Source organism: Semicossyphus pulcher, unplaced genomic scaffold (genome assembly GCF_022749685.1).
Source record: "Semicossyphus pulcher isolate SPU_LCO1_2020_fin unplaced genomic scaffold, fSemPul1.0.p SCAF_2, whole genome shotgun sequence".
Classification (NCBI taxonomy): domain Eukaryota; kingdom Metazoa; phylum Chordata; class Actinopteri; order Labriformes; family Labridae; genus Semicossyphus; species Semicossyphus pulcher.
In genome coordinates this window covers 14,731,040-14,745,357 of record NW_027211693.1, presented here as the reverse complement: position 1 = coordinate 14,745,357, position 14,318 = coordinate 14,731,040, and the positions used below count along the sequence as shown (strand labels likewise).

Below are 14,318 nucleotides of genomic sequence, written 5' to 3'. Positions count from 1 at the left end.
TTGGAGTAATCGCCAGGCTTCTCAGCTCAGTCTGCAGGCTGCTGTGAACGCCAGGTTTCACACACTTTGTGATGTCACAAAGTGCAGCCTCAGAAGGCTGCGGAGAGCTGTCCAATCAGAAGAAAGCGGGCTTGTAGGGACGGGGTTTCTTAAAGGGACAGAGCTGACTGAGTCGTTAAAAAAGTTCTTTTTTTTAAACTATAAATTATGCTAAGCTACTCTACAGGTGAGTAAAATATGAAGCTTAAAATTAGCATAATACCCCCCTTTAAAAAGTTACCAAAGCAATACAGTGTTGTGATTATGACCTGTAGTCAAAAGACTGAAATGACTTCTGATGCATTTGCCTGATCTAATCTAGCCATGTGTTGTCTGACAGTTTGATAACTCACCGGCAGGATCTTCTTGAGGCCGCATCTCAGGAACTCATTCCGCAGATGTATCCGGAAGTCCAGATCATCAGGGGAGGTGACCAGGGCGTTGATCAGCTGCATGCAAGCAACCTGTGGAGCAGACAGACAAAACAATAGACAGTGAAAGAGAGACAAAGGAATCGGAGACCAAAAAACAGATAGATTTCATGCAAACATAGCTGTATCAGACTATTTTACTTTATTGAAAATTCTATGTTTGAAAAATAAATATGAAGTTTGGAGTCTTTTTTTTGCTCCTAATATTTTGAAACTTCAGAAAAGGTAGTGCAACAAAGAAAAAGACAGACCAAGAGAGAGACGGTAGAAAGTGCAGGTCTATTGACTAGGTGTGCATTATTAATGGATTTATTGGTAAGGAAAAAAGCCTCGTAGTGTGTGTGTGTGTGTTTCTGTGAGTGTGTCTGGTGGAGAAGGGGGGTTAAGAGGAAATCGCTGATGAATTATAATGAGCAGTAAGGTGTTTCAGGGGAGCAGGCAATGGATAAGACAGCTTTCCTTGGACAGACAATCGATAGCAGGCTGAAGGATTCCCATGGACGATGTGAAACATTGTCTTCTGAAACCTTGACCCGATCCTGTTGGCTTGTATGTGTTATTAATAAGGGCCACAACAACAGTGATTCTGTGCGGTAACCTGATTCAGTTTGGGTAGTTTTTTGGGGTTTAATTTTTTATTCTGACACTCGTTCCATGCAAGAAATCTGCATATGAGTTCAAATACTTTCTTATTATTCTTAAACACAAATTCTATTAGCGCTACAATCAAATACCGTATTTGTCCGAATATAAGACAGGTTTTTTTCCCCCTTGACATACATTTGAAAAAGTGGGATCGTCTTATATTCGGGGTCTAGGGTTCGCAACAGTAGACGGCGCCAGTTATCTGTCAAGTGTGTGTACCCCTCATGACTGAGTCCAGCCGTCACTCACAACTACAGTGCAAGGGGGAAGAAAGCTGGAGAGACACGGTGATCGTCTAGAAGAAATGGCTTAAAAGTAAGCCAACCAACAACTGAGGCGAAGTAATGATGTCAATTTTAATTGTTGTCACAGAGTGTAATGACCGAAAGAAATGTCTGACTGCTCTACAAATAGAACTCACTATATTTGAACCAATGCGGTACTTTGTTCTTTAGCTTTTCCCTGATGTAAGGTTTGCTTTTCTGTCAGCTTAAAGGAGCAGTTCGCCCCTGGAAAAAGCCACTGTCAGTCAAAGCTTGTGTTCTCTGTAATCGATAGAAGCAATAATATTTGAAATTGACGCCATAGCTGTGGAGAAAGTTGTACAAACAGCTTGTGGTTTCGCCTATTCTACATTCCTACAACACCCAGCGTGCATTGCGACCCTCTCTCTGTAAGGAACGGCTCAGCGAGACGCTGGAGTGAAATACTACTGTTTGGCTCAGAGCGATACAGTCTACATTTCAAACCTGACGATTTTGAACGAGACATGACATCGGAGGCGGGCATCCTAGATTGAGGAAGCGTAGTTTAGCGAGCTCCCTGGCCTCCGCCAGATGGCGCATTTTACGTAGTCTGGAGGAAGCAGATAGCTTCCTCCAAAGGCACAGAGCGAAATAGGATTTTTTTTCTACCATAATGGCATTAGCTCCCGATAATAGCATGATAGCACTGAGGTTAAAAATCAGCGCACTGGCCCTTTAAAGTTGGAGCAGCAGTAGAAAATTAGTTTGTTAGGCTGATGTTGAGAGGGAAAAAAATGCATGTTTGTATCAATACAGATGTAAGATTCTGTATATTCCCTAGGAGGAGCATAAGCTTGTAAAAGTAAAGGATTCACCATCAGTGACTATGTGGAACGTGGTAGACTTCTCCATGTTCCTGGAAAGCTTGAGGGCTTCCAAAGCCAGATCTGTATATTGAAACCTGACATTTTACTGTATCCACCAGAGGCCAAACGCATGAAAGAAACTCCACCAAATCTTCACAGAATCTATGTGAGTGAAGAAAGCCATGGAGATCATGAAAAATTCTGTCTCTTCTCCCGCATACAGATTGATACTTACATCAAGCACCTCAAACACACCTCGGCCATATTTTGCGGAGAGGGAAGCGGCTGAGTTGGGGACGGGGGGAGGGGGGTGTTATCTGTGTTGGGTTTAGAGAGCTGCAACAGTGCCATAGGGGGCTTCCAAACATTGTAATTAAAAGTGCCACCGCTGGGACGGTTTTAAAGTTGAAATGCAGACTTTTTTGTTTTTTTTCGTGCTCAGCAGACGAGTGTAGCCTAAACAACAGCAAAACACATTTTAATCACATTAGCAAAGTCTACTTCTACAGCCCATCACAGGTTTTGGATAAAAAGTCTATTAATTTCCTCGAACCCCCTGCATCAGCAAAGCATTTTAATTTACTTCACAATTAGCAGGGCTTCATTTCATTAATGGCAAAATTTAAAGGAAAAACAACAGCCTCCTAATAAAAGAATATCTACTTTCGCTTCCACCGCCCGCCTCATCAGTTTCCTTCACGACTTCCCAATCCCTGCAGTTAAACAAAGTAATTCCTTAAGTAATTCCCTGCTTTTGGTTTCTCAAGAAACATGTTTTCAGCAGCGTCTTTACTGCGTTTGTAAAGTTACTCCTGCAGCTGAAGAATACAAGTGAAAATTAAGAGAGGTATGCTGCTTTAGTTGCCCTTTCACACTGACTCCCCTGAGACTAAGCTTGACAGCAGCACGGATAAGGAAAAAAAAAAGGGAAAAGCAAGGTGGAAGTATTTGTAAGATGTGAGAAAAAAGGAACAAGGCAGTGAGAGGAGGAGAAAATGTGAGAAAAGAAGGACAAAAACCTTGAGGGAACCTAACATCTCTGCTTTTTTATTATCATTTTTCTGTTGTTTGCAAAAAAGAACAGGGTGGTTCAGAGGTGCTCGATGAAGAAGGTGTTTTTGATTAAAGCACTGGTGATGGAGCTCAGGGTGCATTTCAATCGCCCCGTAATCACATCCCATCATGAGCACGAGGTGCAGTGGGGTTGACAAGTGTACCAAAGACAGGAAGGAAGTGGAAGCAGAGAAAAACACATGTATGGAGACAGCTGAGGCTGAGGTACTGTGGGCCCAGGAGTGACACAACAGTCGATTTAAGTCTATAGGTGGTTTTCATGACCAAACAGAATGTATGGACTGTGCCAGGTCTCTGTCCAAGAAAAAATGGTGCTTTTTCTAAGTTTTAGCAGTATCAATCAGTGTGTTTGAATATCCTGAGGTTTCATAATCATTAGTGATGCACGATATTATCGGCACGTTATTGGTATCTGCAGATTATGGCTTGAAAATGACATCGGTAGTGTATCGTTATATGTTTAGTTGTGTACAGTCGCATAAATGTTGCATAAATGCACGCACACACACACACACGTGCAGTGTGTGTGCGCGCATTTATGCAGATACAGGTGCCAACGCTGCTCTATGATTGGCTGGTCGTCGGTTGCTGCTCGTCCCCACCTCCTCCTCCCTCCTTCTGGTGCGACATTGGATCTCTCGACCAATCATCGTCATCCAATCCAGCAGGGACAACAATTCTTTTGGGAAGAACGTTTGGCTGTGTGTGTGTGTAGTGGTGACAACCGGCTCTCTTGTGTATGATATAGAGGCTGTATACTCGGTTCGGGCTATAGGTGATATATTAAAATACAGATTTGCATCACATAGTTTGATTGTCGTGTTTAGACACACTAGGATTAGGGGTTCTGTTTAAAGTGTATTTTTGGTCTTTGCAACATTTGAGTAGTTAGGACAGATTATACTGTGAGGTTTTAGTTTCTCATTTTGTTTTACCCCAGGTAGCATAGCTCTCAGTTGTTTTAGAGAGTCTCTTTTTGTTCGGATTATTTCTTTGAGTTAACAGCAACTACCCCGCCCTTTCCGTTATAGTTTGCCTCACCACTTTTTGTTGTTAAAGAAAATACTCCTTTTGTTGAATAAAATAACTCTGATTAACCTTTTAACATCTGGTTTGATTCTGCGTCGTTCCCCCACGAGCTTGGTTGTAACAGGCAGATATGTCATTTTTCTGACGGTATTTTCCACCGACAAAACAGCGCTTTAATTCTGCCTAAATGCTCAAGTATTCCCAAGAAAAGCTTGACATAATGCTACGTCATTAACCTGCCGCGACTGTGCGCGCGCACTGCCTGCACCATGCCAATTCCGTCAAGCGTGAAGAAGGGTTCAAGATGTCTGCGGTATGGCAGTTTTTTAAAGTTTCCGGAATGGGCAGCAAGGTAGTTATCTGCAATGGTTGCTCAGCATCGGTCTTGCGAGAAATAAGAGTAGGAATGATATCAATTCCACTACAGGGGTGACTTGATGTTCTCTGCAATTAGGTGGAAAAAAACATGTGCCTAACGTATCGGTATCGAAATCGGCAAAAAGGGTTGGAAAATATCGGCATACTCGATCCTAATATCGTGCATCCCTATTAATAATCTAATAAAAGGGCTGTCGGAATGCCTGATGAACATAAGGGATTGATTTCAGCTGCTTATCAGTGTGTGATTCCTAACCTGCAGCTGCTGGGCTTCGTGGTTCTCCAGTCCTTCCACGATTGGAGCGAATCTCTCTTTATTGTTCCTCTCTGCAGCAATTGTCATGGCCGCCAGAATCTTATCCAGGCTGGAAGAAAACAGGGAACAGGGGGCAGGCACAACACAAAAGTCAACAAACACTTTTATCACCTCGCTGACAGGACATTTACTCACAATTTTCGGCTCAAACACCATGTATCTTATCTCCCCTTGTGTGATGGTGTGGACATTAGCTGGGCCAGTCTTTGGTCACCCTGACAAATGCCACAGCGTTCCATCTCTTTGTGCTGCAGTCTCTAATGCTGACTTCATTTTGCTTGTTGCTAAGCTGATGCTTTGCAATAAAAAAACAGGGTTTTAGTGCAAATGTGTTCAGTTCTATGCAATTGTAGGAGAGCGTATTTGGCTGTGTGAGAGGGGGTATAATTTATTGTAAGGGCTGCCAGACTAATGTGCAAAAACACCTATTGAGTAGGTAAGCAAATTAGAGTACTTATAAGAGCTAAAGGCAGCTCGGCTAAAAAGAGTATTGGACGATTTCAGCGTCTAAATTGTGAATGAAAGAGAAATTCTGCGCTGCACACACAGACACACAGGACTGCGATGAAGGTAAATTGATGTCTTATGAGCACTTAGGTAAACAGTGATTTACAATGTGTGTACATAATAACAGGCAACAGGTGGTCTCTCTGTCACTGCAAGGCCACATTTGCTATTTTGCCTTCATCAATTGAGAAGCTGAACAGCTTAACTCCCCTGTCCTCAACGCTCTTACTCGCGAGTATAAAACAGCTCTTAGCCTGATATACAAGTTCCCCTCGCTGCTCCGATAAATCAGCTGAGAAGTAAAATACAAGTCACACCAGGCTAAATGTTAAAATGTCAGGGATCAGCCAATTAATGCATGTGTGCTCACCTACAGGCGTGCTTCTGCCATTTTTACCTTAAATCACCTCAAAAGGGAAAATTCCGGATGACGAAGTAAAAGCACAGTCGCTTTGTGAGCAAGGGAGATCGTGTGTCCCACCAAAAAGGACTGTACGTTTGAAGTAAGCCTGACACAGAGATAAATGGAACGGCCATGCTCTGTGATAGGGGGTTACAGAGTCACAGACAAGCATGGGGAGCTGCATACTGAGGAGCTTTAAAGCCGGTTCAGACGACGCTTCCAAACAGGCGAGATAGATCTGCTTAACTTGTCGTGTTCCCTTTTGATGCTGTCAGCTGAAGAGGGTGTTGAACACGAGCCAGAGTCACAACATCAGTTGGCAGAGATTTTTTTTTTTTCCTGAGCGAGAAAAGTGACGCCTCAGCTCCTTTGGCTGTCACTTCTACAGGATACGTACATTTTAATGCAGGGCTGTGATCATGGCAAAGATTCCCGTGTTTACCGCGACCTATTCTCGAACACTTTGAAATAGAGTGAGAGAAAGTTTGTGCATGCAAGCATCGAGTCTGTGATGAGTGTTAGATCAGTGACTGTAACAGATTATAATTATATAACCCTCTAATTAGTGGTTCTTTGTAAAAATGCATTGATTAATACAGATTCAAGTGCTTTTATCTGGCCCGTCCAGACCTGTTGTGATTGGTTAATTATGCTTTTGATATTTTGAAAAATAGAATCCAGTCCTTCCAAGAAACCACTGAAGTAATCACCTGTTAAGATGAAACTTGCAGCAGGTTTTGCAACTAATTTTAGAAATGTTTAAACAAAATAGTATTGCAAATCATTTTGCATTTTTTGTGAAATATTTGGAAGAATAAGAAAAGTACTTAACATGTAATTCTGCTATCTAAGAATAAGGATATTCTCACTGTAGATTAAACATTAAAAGATGGCTTCCTGTGACATCAACTCTTTTTCTCACCTACAAAGCTCTTAATGGTCCTGCACCATCATATCTTAAAGAGCCCATAGTGCCATATCAGCCCTAAAGTCTCTAAGAGTAGTATGGGAAGTAGAGCCTTTAATTATCAGGCCCCCCCTCCTCTGGAATAATCTGCCAGTCGGGGTCCGGGAGGCAGACACTCACTCTACTTTTAAGAGTAAACTTTCCTCTTTGATAAAGCTTATAGTTAGGGCTTGGACCAGCCCATAGTTATGCTTAATACATTGTTAATATCAGTCTGTTATATATTAATCAGCTGTAAGATGTTAATCTGATCTACAGCTGATTAACAATCTGTAACAAGAACATATGTTGTTGTTGCTCTGTTTGCCTGTCTCTATCCTGCATCTCCCTCTATCCCATTTTCCAGCCCTTGCTGTTCAACATGCGTCTGGTTCTGCTCGAGGTTTCTGCCTGTTAAAAGACAGTTTCTCTGCCACTGCTGCCAAATGTTGCTACTCACAGTGATTCATGTTGGGTCTGTCTCTAAATAAAACAACAAAGAGTACGGTCTCGACCTGCTCTTTTTGTAATGTGTCTTGAGATAACTTTGGTTATGACTTGGCGCTACACAAATAAAATTTGATTGATTGAATTGAAGTTAAATAGTTATTGAAAATAAATGTGATTAAGAAAAATAATTGCAAGCACACTGATGATAAAGAACTCTCTTTAATGTTCTACATATAAAAATATATTGGATTTATTGCACGGTTTGGATTCCCACTCTATTCTGTAACTTAAATCATCCTGAAAGCCGTGCACAGTCACAGAACAACAAGCATAAAGGCCTATTTGGGTGGTCAGAGATGTGAGACACACTGCTGAACTCAGCTTCTCCAGCAGATTTTGTGGGTTTGTTTATTTCCAACCACTGCATACAGACTGACTTTGAAGTGCCATTGTTATTCTAGTCCGGCCCTGTGGGAAACAATAAAAAACACTCCCCTAAATCCAATTTATAAACTGCCAGCCAGGTTGTGTGTCCATGGCAAACTACACTGACTAGTTCAACACATTAAAGAGGCCGAACTTCATCATCCGACCATGTGAACCGTACTGTCTGAGGTCATCTGTAAATGCAGTAAACACTCACAGTGGGTAAACATGCATGCATGTGGTCCAATCTCTGTCTGAGTACATCCCACCCAGTGGGAGAAGATTGGAGCAATAGTGATATTCCAGTGTTTACGAGGAAGCTGCCGTCTCCTTCCCTCTTGCTGAGACATTACAGAGCGTGTAAACAGAGCGGAGATGGACCGTATCTCTTTCATCATCGTTGTCAGGATTTTGAAATGGTGTGCTGTTTTCATATCAGCTGTGATTTAGTGAGAAAGATAGGGAAATGTGTCCCTCATTCAACTTTGAATACAGAAAACTTCTTAATAACTTTGGATGGAGATTATATGCTGTCTAGAGGTGCATTTTAAACGGTATGCAACCTATAAATACTCAGCTCGAGGGAGACGTGTGTGAAGCAACTTACATGTTTTCCTCTCCAATAATACAGAAAGCAGAGAGGATTTTGACGATCTCCGTCATCATGCTGGTCTGTTTGGGGTCGATCGCTCGCGCCAGCAGCAACAGACTCCGCTCATCTCCCAGGATCCTTTGCAGTCCATACTGTAAAACAAGGGAGGGAGGAGGCAGGATGTGAGAAAAGGTCCAGTGGGTATAAATAATGAGAGCATTTGCATTTGTGGAGAACTTTCACTTCAAGTAAAAAATGAATTATACAAAGAAGCTGTAATGTACGTAAGTTATAGTTAGCCTTAATTTGCTTTTAAGTAGGGACAACGAGGCCATGGGAGTGAATGGAGAGGATGATGAATTAATTCAATTCAGGACAGGACTACAGGGACAAATACATATAGTCTCCTGTACTCTTTAGTCTCCCTGCATCTTAAGGAACGGGCAGAGATGACCACATGAGGGGATTAAGTCTGAGAGAAGCAATATCAATAGTTCATCTATCCTTGAAACGTGTGCCACTTTTGAGAAATGAGCCAGACCTTCCCAAAAAGAGATAATTAAAAGATCTGAGACTGTGGGCTCGAAATGGTAAAATTAGCTGCACTTTACTGTCCCATTATCCCAGGCTTGTCAGAGTCCACATTCAAATCGGGTTTGGAAACCTGGCCATCTGAGCTATTATTAGAATGTTCAATGGTGTACAAAGGCTGGTAGTGGTTCATTACCTTCACGCTTCAACAAGGGGTTTTATACTTAAAACTTCAGGGCAAAAGCTCTGAATCAATATTATTGTATCATGCTGGTATACAGGTGTATTGACATGGAGTCTGTTTAATAATGCATTAATTGTGTGGATTATTCTTTGGGCTAAACGGTGGAACAGTGGTCGCCTCACACCTAGAAGGTTCCTGGTTTGAATCCCGGTTCGGACAGAGTGTTTGCATGTTCTCCCCGCGCATGCGTGGGTTCCATCCGGGTACTCCGGCTTCCTCCCACAGTCCAACGACACACGCTCGTTAGGTTAATTGGTGACTCTAAAATTGCCTGCAGCTGTGAAATCTTGTCTGCCCCTTTTCCACTGATCAACAAAAACCCGCTAACACCCATCCTTTTTGCTTTGTGGGAATCGTACATTCGGCATTCAGACCCGGGTAATTATCGCCTCGGCTCCAATCGACATTGATGGGAACAAAAAACCTGTGTCGACACGCTAATCTCATACCCATTTCCGGCGCGATGCTATGCTCCGTCTGTAACTTCTGCGACTTCTCGTCATCTCAGTTACAAATTCCGCCCGTCTCCATCCGAGCAGCGCTCAAATATGGTTCCAAATTTGTCTGCGCCGAGTTTGATAAACAGACTGAATGAGTAATAGATACAATAAAGACCTAACCACCGTAACATCTTCACTGTTTATTAACCCTGTTTCATGCACGTATGTGATGTCAGGCGGTGACGCAGCAGAAAAGAAACCGACTCCACTGGTTCCACAAAAGACAATCGGCATCTATAAGCGGGTCCTACCGGGTCTGAAAAACCTGTGTCAATGCGCTAATTTCTGTTGGAAAGGTGTGTATGTGTTAGTCCTGTGATTGACTGGCGACCAATGACAGCTGGGATTGGCTCCAGCCCTCGGGCGACCATGAACAGGATGAGCGGTAGATAATGGACGCATGTTTTATTGCTGACTCATACAAACCTTATTGTTCATGAAGGCCTTCAAGCATTGGATGAGTTTATGCTGGTTCCGTTTATCGATGATCTCTTGTCTGAAAGAAAGAAAAGGATATTGTCGTTACCGTGAACAGAAGACTTTAAAAAGATAAAGAGAGAGATGGGATGTTATGTCAGATCACTCACTGTTTCTTGTCCAGCAGCTTCTCCAAGGCATCCAGAAGAAGGCCGAGACCCTCGTGACCGAAGTTATTAACCCAACTAGGAAAAAGACACAAATAAAATCAGTCAGTCTAAGTAGTTATTGCCCTGCTGTGTTATTGTAAGCCATGTTGATTCACAGAGGGAAGCAAACACAAACAGTAACGTATTAAGCTGAGAGGAAATCAGTCACCTCGAGTAATATCAGAGGTTTAACGCTCACTTGGATAAATTGACTGTTGTAGTTTTTAATTCCAAACAGGGAGCGCGAATCAGAAACCCGCCCCGCCCTCCCTGATACTTAATACAGTCTGAATGAATTTAATAGTACACATCTACAAGCAAATGAACACCCATCCGTCTTCACTACTGTTCCCGCCGCTAAGCAGTTTGTATCCAGCCGCCCCCCCCTGTGCGAGCCGCTGTGTTCCTGTGCCAAAAGATTAAGCAATGCAAGAAAGATAACACTGTAATCGATAATGGATCGCGGGAGATAATTGGCTATAAACCGCAGCGTATCAGGAGACGGCAAATGATCCAGTACAGATGAGCCCGTTTGTCTGAGCTGGAGGAAGAGAGAGAGGCGAGCTGGAAGGGGTGCTGTGGTCACGGCCAGATTATGTCATTAGCATTACTTGTTTTCAGGCTCCTAACTGTCAATAACGCAGAATGCATGGGGCAATTTTCTGACATTAACGGGGCATAAGTCAATGATTTATCCGTCCTTTTCGACAATGATTTGAAATAATAATGGTTTGAGTATTAAAGTCGTTTGTATTGACTCAGTGAGTCGGAAGAGACCCTCTATTAGGGATGAGATGCATTAGCCTGAGGCACCTGGCAAAGCCGAGGTGAGGTATTTCTTTGATCTGAACACACTGAACCTCCCCTCCTACCGTTACTCAAATATCATTAGCAGACAAGCCAAACCAATTTATTGTTCTTTAGTGTATAATGATGATCTGTTTTCTTAATAAAAAACAAAGCATTATAATGTTTTGTATTAATTCAAGTTTGATCACGATGAGCTGTAACAGTCGGGCTGTTTCCTTCCTGCATGTGCTGTAAGGCCTTAAAGAACAAAGTGGCTCAGTTTACCGCAGAATAACAAAGCGGTTGCATGTGTGTGATACCGACGCGGTAGGAGTAAATGAGAGACTGGGACAACAAAGAGGGTAAGGAGGCGACGTGGCTGAGGGAGCACAATTGTGTAAATCCATAGTCTTTGTTTATTCTCCCCAGTTATGATGGTAATGCCAATCTTCAGAGGGCTGGAAATGGAACCAATATTTGTGAGGAGAATTTCCGTTGATTACTCGGCGAAGCGGCAATATGAGATCCTGGGAATGCTGCGAGACCTCAAAAAGATGTGTGTGTGTGAAAAAAACTGCTTTGTTCTCTGCAGTAGGGACACGTTGAGGTTCCTTATAATTATCATATCATGCAGCAAAGACGATGCAAATGATATGTCGACTGTGTTTTACTGCTTTTATAACATGTTTCCCCCTACCTTCAAAAGAGGCTGTAATTATACTTTCATTACATTACTGACCATTTAATTAAGTAGTTTGATTGAATATCCAAAAACTGCATCTTTGTATCTATTTATAAACTAATCTACCTTCCTAAATACTCAATCTAAGAGACACTGCCCTAATGTGTTCTTACTTTTGTGGTTGCAATAAAACAGCCAGCTGAATAATGCATAATAATGTCTAACTGACGATGTATTTATGTGAGCTGGCTGCAGCAGGCAACTCGAGCCGCACTGATTTCACTCTTGCATCATTCTCCAAAATCACCTGACAAACACCCTCTGCTCTGTCATTGCCATCGCTGCCCTGCACCAGTACTGCACTCACACTTTCAGCCCCACCCCAGCATCCACCTGCAGGCTCCGGCTAGGGGCCTTAAATTTCTGCAGGTAGAATAAATCTGCGAGGAGCGATGAGGTCAGAGTCCACACGTCAAACACAAGCTATGTTCTGCTGCTGCAATAAACATTACAGACTATTAGAAATGTGAGTTGTCCGACTGACGTATAAATATGCATTTTTTCTTCTTTTTTTTCAGGGAAAAATGCTTAAAATTAACTATTAAATATGTGGTCTTATTTTACAGGTAGATCTAGTTTATTTTTATAAGTAATAACACATAAATAAAACAGTAAAAGTTAAAAAGATAAAAATGTTTTCATGTTGAGTCTCATGATGACCCAAACAGAGCAGAATGGAGGTTCCGGAAATAAGTAAGTTAAACTTAACATCAGGTACGTTTTTATAAATGAGCTTTTACATATTATACAAATACACCATTCAGGAACTCATCCATTGACAAACTGCGTGACCAGTGGACTTAAAGAGATAATCTGGAAGATTTTCATTTAATTAATGTCTGTTAAGTCACTATCTATCGCCGAATGAGGTAACACAATGGTGATTGAGCCTATGGCCAACTGATGAAAGCCTTTGCATTTGCAGTATTACAGACTGGGTGTCTGTGGCGACACTTGTGGAAAAAATCACACGCGGCGCCCAGTTAGTGACGCGTTTTCCATCACCCAGAAAGTGGTTGGTCTGCCAGAGAGGGTAGACAAGTCAAGTTAGTGCGTTGACGCAGGTTTTTCAGACCCGGGAAGACCCGCTTATAAATGCTGATTGTCTCTTTTCCCATTGCCAGTGAAGTATACTCCTGTTGTTCTCTTTTCTCCTGCGTCACCGTCTGACAAACGTGCCGGAGACATGGTTAGTAAACAGTGAAGATGTTATGGTGGTTAGGTCTTTATTGTATCTATTACTATCTGTTTATCAAACTCAGTACCAACAAATTTGGAACAATGTTCGAGCACTGCACAATTTGTAGTCGAGATGACAAGGAGTCGCAGAAGTTACCGACGGAGCATAGCAGTGCGCCAGCAAGGGGACGCAGATTAGCGTGTTGACATGGGTTTTGTGTTCCCATCAATGCGGATTGAAGCTGAGGCGATAATTACCTGGGAGAGTCATTTGACCCGGGTCTGAATGCCGATTGTAACCTTTCCCACTAAGCAAAAAAGCTGGGTTTTAGCGGGTTTTATGACTAGTGGGAAAGCGGCTAAAGAAAAGATCGATGACTACAGATACAACTTCAAAAATAAGAGAAAATCCAAAGAAAAAGAAACAAATTCGACGCTCAGATGAAGGCAAACCTTAAAAGGAATGCGACCGTCAGTGAGGAAAATCAAGAGTTACAAACGTACCAAAGGGAGCCAACCGTGGACGTCTGGTTATCTGGGGAGTGTGCTCCCGTTTATTGCTACAAGGTGCCACCAGATAGAATGAAACTGAGATCTTCAAGATTACAACTTTAAAGACTTGAAAACAACCACAGTGGTAAAAGCTAGCTGAATTGTTACTAAGCGCTACTCATTTGATTGACACCAGTGCTGCTTCTTTTGGAAGAAAACTGAGACAACTCCTACTGATGTTCATAAAAATGTTTCTGTTCTACAATGACTTCTGTTGTGTTTTTATGACATGGACAACTTCTGCTGTAGCTTTCAGGTAACCACAAGGCAGTGCTCGTGCATTTTGACAAGAGATGCTTCATCACTACCTACAGTGAGAGTTAAAAATGTGATGAAACTAGAACAAACACATTCACTGTTGCACAACTAGTTGCAAAACATTACAATGCGCAAAACAAGTCAGGAAGCTTAAATAATGAATACCTTCAACAGAGAAGGTGCACTAATTAAAACAGAATGCAAATGTGAAACTTTGCAGCAGCTGTTTGTGGAGAATGTCTGCTGCATGTTTACCTTCTCTCTAATAGAGTTGGAATGAAAACTGAATAGACATAAACGAAAGGAGGGACGGGGATTGTCGGCGCAGAAAACTTTTCATCAAAAATGTATGTCTTGCTGCAGGTTGCAACATAATGCGGTCCTCCTCAAGGTTTTTTAAGGCACTAAATGTTTTGACTCCTCCCTGCATCCCAGACCGTCTATCATTTTCTGTCCCCTCACGTACACCCTCAGGCCCTCTGCAGCTTGCCTTCTAAAAGTCCCCAAAGTTACCACAAAGAAAATGAGATATGGTACTTCTAGAGTGCTT

The 14,318-nt window shown here is 42.2% G+C and overlaps 1 protein-coding gene across 1 annotated transcript in view; it reads right to left on the bottom strand.

Moving 5' to 3' along the window:
- Positions 1–14,318, bottom strand: part of diaph2 (diaphanous-related formin 2) — a 411,814-nt gene that overhangs the window by 282,633 nt on the left and 114,863 nt on the right. Inside the window, exons 7-11 of the mRNA XM_069669466.1 lie at positions 10,210–10,284; positions 10,049–10,118; positions 8,363–8,499; positions 4,964–5,072; positions 393–503 (exon numbers count right to left, since the gene is read on the bottom strand). Coding sequence (XP_069525567.1) covers positions 393–503; positions 4,964–5,072; positions 8,363–8,499; positions 10,049–10,118; positions 10,210–10,284 — 502 coding nt within the window. The remainder of the gene's footprint in view (positions 1–392; positions 504–4,963; positions 5,073–8,362; positions 8,500–10,048; positions 10,119–10,209; positions 10,285–14,318) is intronic.